This window comes from Piliocolobus tephrosceles, chromosome X (assembly GCF_002776525.5).
Source record: "Piliocolobus tephrosceles isolate RC106 chromosome X, ASM277652v3, whole genome shotgun sequence".
Lineage (NCBI taxonomy): Eukaryota > Metazoa > Chordata > Mammalia > Primates > Cercopithecidae > Piliocolobus > Piliocolobus tephrosceles.
Window position 1 is genome coordinate 1,137,340 of NC_045455.1, and position 8,978 is coordinate 1,146,317.

The 8,978-nt window shown below is 53.7% G+C and overlaps 1 protein-coding gene across 1 annotated transcript in view; it reads right to left on the reverse strand.

Annotated features, from left to right (window-relative positions):
- Positions 1 to 8,978, reverse strand: part of LOC116418596 (guanine nucleotide exchange factor DBS-like) — a 149,393-nt gene that overhangs the window by 11,287 nt on the left and 129,128 nt on the right. Inside the window, exon 5 of the mRNA XM_031934985.1 lies at positions 2,432 to 2,522. Coding sequence (XP_031790845.1) covers positions 2,432 to 2,522 — 91 coding nt within the window. The remainder of the gene's footprint in view (positions 1 to 2,431; positions 2,523 to 8,978) is intronic.

Below are 8,978 nucleotides of genomic sequence, written 5' to 3' on the forward strand. Positions count from 1 at the left end.
CAGAGGGGCCGGGGCACACGTAGTGGGGCGTGAACAGAGACGCCGGGGCACACGTAGTGAGGCGTGGCCTCTGAGAGGAAGGAGCAGAGCGGGAGTCCAGGCAAAGGGACGCTGGTTCGGGAGCCGTGTGAGGGACGGGCTGTGGCGGGTGTGCAAAGATGCAGGTGCCTGGACCCCATGGGCATGGAGGGCACCCAGGTGCGTCCTGACACCTGCAAGTGCCCTGGCAGGGAGGCCGACTCCTACCACCCACGTCTTGCTAAGAGTCATCCCAATGGTTTATATCAGCAGCAGATAAGTGTCAAAGATGTGGCTGTAACGGTGTTGTCTGTTCTTTAAACGATGACGTACTTGCTGGGAACAGTGTGGGACCTGCCCAGGACTGATGTGCTTCCCAAGAGTATCTGTTGTCCGTCCATGTGCGTCTGACCCCGTGGGTTCTTACGATTTAATTTTTAGAATTGCCTATGACTTCATGTGCAAACTCATTTAAAATGTACAATCATGAAAGGGACACGTTGCTATTAGCTGGTGATGGCTCATCTAAAGAACGTTCTACATTTCTGGGGATGCTTGACACGGATGGGACTTTTGTCCTCTCCAAATCTCATGTTGAAATGTGATTCCCAGTGCTGGAGGTGGGGCCTGGCAGGAGGTGATTAAGTCATGGGGGTGACCCCTCACGAATGGCTCGGTGCCATCCCCCTGGTGACGGGTGAGTTCTCGCTCAGTAAATTCACTCGAGATCTGGCTGTCCAAAAGTCTGGGACCTCCCCCTTCTCTCTTGCTCCCTCTTTCACCACGTGATGCCAGCTCCCTGCTGCCTTCCGTCACGACTAGAAGCTCCCTGAGGCCTCCCCAGAAGCTGAGAAGATGCAGGTGCTAAGCCTGTGCAGTCTTCAGAACTGTAAGCCAATTACATCTTTCTTTATCAATTACCCAGCTCAAGTATGTCTTTATACTGATGCAAAAGCAAACAAATGCAGTGTTAAAACAAAGGAAGACTGATTCTATACACGTCTACTTTTTTGGAAGCATTCAGTGTTTTGAATTATTTCAGATAACGATGCTATAGGCGGTGTGTGCCAGGTTGAGGCGGGATCAGCTGCAGTGAGGGGCAGAGGGGGGCCATGCAGGTGCAAGGAGATGCCTCATCCCAAAGACTTAGGTGAGAACCAGTGGCTTAGGGACAGGCTTGCACCAAAATGATGAAGGCTGTGGGCATCGGAGCAGATATGGGGCCTCTAATTCTTGTAAAAGATGAAGGAAGGAGGCAATGTGCAGGGAAAGGAATGACTTCTTTCACTGTACCCAGAACCTTGGCGCAGCAGCCAGCAGCCACCGAGAGGCTGGGGAACCCAAAGATGATCTGAACGCAGGACCCAGGAGAGGCCAGGCCAGGAAAATCTGACTTCACTGGGGTTTGGTGCTGGGGAATGCTTGGAGCAGCTGTGCCAACACAGCTGAGGACCCAGGGTCCTAGAGCCTGGGAGGGACGGGCTGTGGCGGGCGTGCGAAGATGCAGGTGCCTGGACCCAGGCTCTGGGTCACCTCCTGGAAGACAGGCAGACTTTTTTGGTCCTTTGGCTGCAATGAAACTTGGACTGACAGGCGGGGAGAGCGAGCGTGGGTGAGAAATGCTCCACGCCGGGGTCGGGGTCGTGCATACGGGTGGGAGCTACCGACAAAACTAAGATTTGGGGGGCTTCTGCTGACTTAATCTCTTCCCTCTTAAATGATTACTCTGGGTTAAAACCAACAGCAAACCCGGCTCCTCTTCTGCTGTGGAAGGCAGCACGCAGAATCTGCAAACAGACTCTTGGACGCCAAGGGAAAGTCCTTGCAAAGGAGGGTGGCTACGTGCAAGGCTGGGTTACTGGGGAAGGGAGGCGGTGGCGGCCCATTCAGTGTCGCAGCTAAAGATAGATGGCCCGATTTAGAAAGGAGAAAATCACTTAGAAAAGCTCTGCAGTACCACTTCAGGCTTCCAGCCTGGAGCGTCTCTGCACACAGCCCCCTTCCAGCCTGGAGCGTCTCTGCACGCAGCCCCCTTCCAGCCTGGAGCGTCTCTGCACGCAGCCCCCTTCCTGCCTGGTCAGTACTGCTGTGCTTTGTGTAGGAGGGAGGGTGTCCTCAATCCCAAGCACCTCAGACTCGGTGTTCAGAAACACATGGGCTGCCCTGTCTGAGGAAACTGTTTTCAAGTCACACGAGGCTCCCAAAGAGTTCCCCCATCTGGGGAAACACACAGGCACCAGCACCTCGGGAGCTCAAGCAGGGGGGCCTTGGCGCCAGCCTCCACGCGCCGGCACCGGGCTCTGTCCCACTCAGCACAAAGCAGGAACTGCGGCAGACGGAGAGGAAGAGCACCATGCGGTCACCCAGCCCAGGGAGGGGCCGGGCGCGGGGCAGAGCCCCGGCAAGCACTTACTGCGATGCGCAGGACGGACGCCTTCACGGAGGTCCATTTGTCCCGCCGCCGGTCTATCACCAGGATGAATCCGATGCCAGCGTCCTGCAGGCTGCAGTGAGGAAGAGACGCCGCCGTTAACGTGTGCAGGTGGGAAGCTGGCTGCCCAGGAAACCCCTCAGAAAACGTCCTGGGAGGGCGATCCCCCGTATTCATGATGCCATTTCTGCAACACCAGGCGCGAGGCACAGCACACGGGGGCCCCGGCAGCCCCATCCCCACAGTCCCAGAACCTGCTCTCATCCATGGAAGGGCACACACTTCCGATGTGTTCTTATTTCTCAGCCTAACACCAACCACCTCAATGCACAGATTCAGGCAGAACCACCTCTCCCGAGCTCAGTCATTTGCTATTCCACACTAAGAGCCGAGTCATTTTCCTCTCCTGGGTGACCAGCTGACTAAACCCTCCAAAACAGTCTTATGGCGCATACATCACGCTGGTCCTGGCATCTGAGGTGCCCGTGCAGGTCCACGTTAAGGATTCGCTCGTGGTGGCATTGCTATGGTGCTGGGAGAAAATCTCCAAGACTTCCGAAGGTTCCCAAGCATCTGCTGGAAACGGGAGAGGAGGCAGCACTCCCTGCGACAGCCACATCTGTGACAGAGACCGCACTTGTGCGTTGTATAACGACAGCCTCCGTCCTCGGCTGAGCCTGGCGGCAGGAGCCTGAGTCACAGAGTAGGTGCGGAGGGCCCTCTTCCGCGGGCTCACTCTGCAGCCAAGCCAATTGCGTGATGCCAGCAGCTGCTACCACCAGCCAATCCACGGCACAAACAATCACACGGGCACGCCTAAGGCAGGGGCTGGAATCGCTAATTTCCAAGTCTCTGAACATGTCTTGGGTTTACACGAAAATCAAAATTCTGTAGGACAGAGATAAATTATGCAGTCTGTGGGCGTGCTCTGCTCGCCGCGAGCATCATTAACGAGCCAGGGATTTATGTCAGATGTCTCAGATCCTTCTGACACTCGAATTGAAAGACAGAAACAGCAACTCCCAAGACATGAAGGCGAGGCAGTGGCCCCCGAACGTGCGTGTGTGGTGTGTGCTGCTGCGTCTGTGTCCTTGCCTGCATTTGGCCGTGAAAAACGCCTCACATGGGGGTAATTTGATTCAATAATGGCAGAAACCTTCTGGGTGAGTGCACGAATAAACACTAGCTTTCATTCAAAGCAGCCTTCTGCAGTGGGCACTAGGCCTGTGCACGAGCACGGGGAGTCAGCAACTCCATTTCACAGCTGTGGGGGCCACAGACAGAATTTGTTTTTTTCTGATCTGGCTTAGTTCTTATGGAGCTAAGATTTTTTTAAAGTTTTATTTTCAGCCGGGCATGGTGGTTCACGTCTGCAATCCCAGCACTTTGGGAGGCTAAGGTAGGTGGATTACTGGAGCCCAGGAGTTTGAGATCAGTCTGGCAACGTGATGAGACCGTGTCTCTACAAAAATACAAAGATTGGCTGAGTGTGGTGGCACGTGCCTGTTGTCCCAGCTACTTGGGAGGCTGAGGTGGGAGGATTGCTTGGCCCAGGAGTTTGAGGCTGCAGTGAGTGGTGATGGTGCCACTGCACTCCAGCCTGGGCAACAGAGCAAGACTGTCTCAAAAAAAGAAAGAAAGTTATATTTTCATATTTCCTTATTTACTTCTTGAGTCTGAGCACTTTGACGACTTTTTCTGAACTGTGAGACACAGTGGGTACTTCCTGTGTAGACCTGCGTGCTCCCTTGCGGGAGGCACAGAGTGACAGGTTATCCTCCAGTAACAGGTGCTACACATGCCTTTTCCACAAAGGGACCTTGGATGCACCAGGCCACAGAGGCAGAACCCAGCTCCCCTCCCTCCACCAGGCCACAGAGGCAGAACCCAGGTCCCCTCCCTCCTGACCCGTGGTGTGCTCAGAGCTGCCTTTGGACTCTAGGCCAGGGAGCTGGTCCGGGGGCTCTCCGGGCCCCACTCCTCCCACAGAGAAGGAGAGAAGAGCCTAGAATGATTGATTTCCACTGAGCACATAATCCTCAGCCCAGTGAACGCAGTTAAGTGCTTCCAAGTCCTGAAGCGGGTGATGCTCGCGAGAAACACCCCACGCTGCCCACCTGCAGGGTTTGCTAAGGAGCCCCTGCCAAGGGCTGTGTGTTGGGCGGGAGGGGCTCACCGCCTCTGCGACACTGGCGGGCTCCACAAAGGCGTTACCCTGGACAGGTGGCTCAGCTGTGAACCATCTCTGCTTCCTTTTCTGTAAAAATGAGGGTCATCGTAGAATCCACCCCCAGGGGTTACCCCCAGTGGCTCAATGAAGCCACTGAGTGTGCTGCAGCCCGCCACGCTGGCTGAGCGGTGTCACTGTTTTGCAGAACAAAGCCTGACTCAGTTTCTCCCCTTTTCCCTGGAATAGAGCTCTGACTGGGGTGGAATCTCAGCCTCTGTGTCCGCCCATGAATGTCCCCGCTACTCCACAACAGGCCGGACCAGCAACGGGGACCTCCACTGCCGTGTGAGAGCTGCTGGAGGCAGAACGCACCCCCCCAAGACTTCGGTGACCCAAACACATCCAGTTATAGCCAGGACGCACCCCCCAGACCCCTGTGACCCAAACACATCCAGTTATAGCCATGGAGCTTCTGCCCCACAGGCAGCCAAGCTCCTGCCTCAGTGCCCACAGTGCCCAGTGCCTCCCACATCTGGCTTCTCACGCCGTTAGGTGCGTGTCTGTCTCACACCTGGCAGTGCAGGCTGATGATGCAGCCACCAGAAAGGCGCCATGTGCTCCCGTCACCACTGGATGCCGCCCGGCCTGCCCGTGTGGGGCTTCCACTCACTCTATGTTTAAATCTTTGGGTTACATTGTAACGGGAACAGCAGCATCACAAATAGGCATCCGTTTTCAATGAGAAACCAAAGTTACCAACAACTAAAACATTTTTTAGAAGTCAAAATTGCAAGTGAAATACAAGGTGTTGTAAATTTATTCGACTCAAAAAATGCATAGTAGAAAATCAGTTTCTCAATGAGAAGGATGGACTGGTTTCCAGGTGGTGGTAACGGGGCAGTCACCGTTGCTCAGCTGCGGAAGGTGTGGGGCCTGGGCAGGACGACAGCGCTGGTTCCTCCCGCCCCGGCCGTGCTCACCATCGTGGGTGCGGGCACAGGGCATTCGTGGGAACAGGGTGCAGGCACAGGGCGACAGCGTGCGTGGGAACGGGGTGCGGGCGGGAAGCATATGCTTCTTCAGGGAGAGAGACTTGTCCTCCAGGGCTGCTACGGACCAGGCACTGTGCCAACAGCCCTACAGCTATTTATCAAGCTCCAGTGACCACCCCATGAGGCTGTGCTATGATCCTCTCCAGAGAGAGGATCAGAGAGCTTTAGTCACTTGCCCAAAGTCACACAGAGAGCTTTAGTCACTTGCCCAAAGTCACACAGCTGTGAGCAGAGACAGGGGAATCTGGCTCAGACACCACGTGTGCTGCCCCTAAGGCCACGTCCACCCTGGCGGCCTCCTAATGTTCCCACCAAGCAAGGACCCAACCCCAGATGCCCACACACCAGCACTCAGCCTCCTGCTCTGTGCAGTCCCCCGCCACGACCTTGCCCCTACGCAGGGCCCAGTGGATGCTCATCCACACCCCCTCAGCCCCGTGTCTCCTCTCCTGCCACATTTCAGGAACACTGACTCAGAAGGTGCAAAGCCTGGACTAAAAAAGCCTCTGGCGTGAGGATGTAAAGAGCCCCTAGCACCCTCCTCTACCCACACTGACTGTGGTCACGAGGGCAGGGCCACAGGGTCCCCCCGCAGCCCACGGCACTCCCGAGGCTGCACTGCCCAAAACCGTAAGGCAGGACGTGGATCTGCTCACAGGAGTGAGGACCCAGGGCTCACGGAGCTTGGATCTACGCCCACATCTGTGGCCTCCTGTGCCTGAGGGAGAGGGTGGTGTGGCTCCTGCCCAGTTTCAGCAGGAAATGGTCCCCAGAGGGATGAAGGTGACGGTGCCGGAGGAGTTGGGGTAGAATAACTCCACCTGGCAGCCACCCCAGAAATGTCCCTCGCACCCAGGGCACGAACACGGCCCCTACACGCTCCATCGGCCGCCAACCCCGCAGCAGTTGGCCTTGGAGGGGCTGCCCTGGCCAGTCGCCCAACAGCTGAGTTTGAAGCCAATGAGCTCACTTTTGGCCCAAATAAACAAAAAAGGCCCAGAGGTCTCATAAACAGTTTCAGGAATGTTCCAACTGGCTGCATCTTCTGTGACAGAGACCCAAACCGCTCAGGGCTCACGACCTTGGGAGCCCCATGGTTCCCCACCCATGTGGGCAGACAGCCCGCTGGCCTGCGGATGAGACCACAGCTCACTGGACAGGAGCAGCGCATGAGGGATGGTCTGGATGCAGCGGCTGGCTCCTCCCTACCAGTGGGGCAGGGAGGCCCCGGCACCAGGTTCCCCCAGTGCCTGGCCATCTGCCTGTGCTGCTTGGATATGGTGGGGGCAAGGAGGATGCTTCCTCCCAGGGCGGGGTCAGGCGGAGGCCAGGGCACAGGAGGAGCAGTGCTTGCAGAGGGCGGCAGAGCTTAGGAATCAACAGTTCGTGGCCACGAGGGCTGAGGGGACGTGAGGCCTGGGCGGGAGGAAGGGGACCCTTGGTGTCTGCTGCTTAAACGTCAACCTGCACCCAAGACAGGAAGAGGAGTCTGGGAGAAAGGTCCCTGCACAGCAGGGTGGTCGAGTCCTCAGGAAGAGCAAAACAAACGCACAGGAAGGCCCTCCCTGCACAGTGCGACTCAGTTACCTTGGCCCATCTGGGATACAGTAGGTGGCACCTCTAAAAGAAAAAGTTATTTTCCCTGGAGGACATCATTCTTTACGTGAATACTTTGTCCAGTTATAATGCACATTATGCAGAAGCACAGAGCGTGAGTGATGGCAGTGAGTGCCCGGACTGAGAGGCCGTTCCCACCATCCAGGGTGCCCCACCCGACTCCTGTCACCATACAGTAGTTTTGCCTGCCATTGAATTTTGTCCAAATAAAAATATGCAATATGTGCTTTTTTGGTGTCTGGCTTCTTTCAACCTTATGGGATTCATCCACGTTGTTGCAGTGGAGTGTTTGTTTGTTCGTTGTTGCAGTAGGGTGTTTGCTCGTTGTTGCGGTAGGGTGTTTGTTGTTGCGGTAGGGTGTTTGTTCGTTGCTGCGGTAGGGTGTTTGTTCATTGCTGTGGTAGGGTGTTTGTTCATTGTTGCGGTGTTTGTTGTTGCGGTAGGGTGTTTGTTGTTGTGGTAGGGTGTTTGTTCGTTGTGGTAGGGTGTTCGTTGTTGCGGTAGGGTGTTTGTTCGTTGTTGTGGTAGGGTGTTCGTTGTTGTGGTAGGGTGTTTGTTTGTTGTTGTGGTAGGGTGTTCGTTGTTGTGGTAGGGTGTTTGCTCGTTGCTGCAGTAGGGTGTTTGTTCGTTGTTGCGGTAGGGTGTTTGTTCATTCTTGTTGCTGGGTTATGGTATACATATATGATGAAATACGATTTATTAAAAAATTCTACTCTTAATGGACATTTGGGTTGTTTCTAGTTTGGGGCTAAACTGAATATAAGACTGATCATTCTTATATGTGTCTTTTAGTGCACACAATACACACTCCTGTTGGACATATTCTTAGGAATTGCTGTAATTATGTAGATGTGGACAAATATACACCTGCCAGTCACCTGCCACGTGACTTCTGGTTGCTCCATGGTTTTGTCAGCAGTGGATACTGTCTGTCGGTAGAATTTTAGCCATTCCTGTGGGTGCAGAGTGGTGTCCTGGTATGGCTTTAATTTGCATTTCCTAGAGGCAGGAAGCCTTCTGTGTTGAGCGGCTATCCTCTTTTATGAAATGCCTGTTCACATCGTTTGGTTGTTTTTCTGCTAGGTTCTCTTTTTTCTTGTTGGTGTGCAGTTCTCTGTATAAGCTGGAAACAAGTTTCTTATTGGATGCGCACATTGCAAACATCTGCTTCCATACTGTGCCTTTCCATGCCAATCTTTTCATGGTGCATTTTGATGAAAAGAGTAACTTAACTTTAATGTAGCCCAACTTACTGACCTTTTCCTTTCTGATAATTGCTTTTTTGATAACTGCCTTTTAAACCTTGTGTAAGAAATCTTTTCTTACTTTGAGATAGGCATTTTCCTATGTTTGTCAAGAACAGAGACTATATTACCTTAGAGTTCACATTTACACCTGTGATCTATCTGGAATTAACTTTTGTGTATGGTGTGAGGCAGGTATCAGCATTCATAATTTCCCACATGGACAGCCAATCACATCCACTCCTCTTACTGAGGACGTCCATCCCCTTCCATGCTACAGTATCACTTAAGAAATAAATCGAGAGACTGTAGATGTGTGGTCTGTCTGGATTAGATATTCTGTACTGCTGCTCTTCTGTTTACAACATCTATGTTAATCACTGTCACTTTAATAATGTCTTAATATTTGGCAGTATCACCTTCCACTTTTTTTTTTTTTTTTTTTT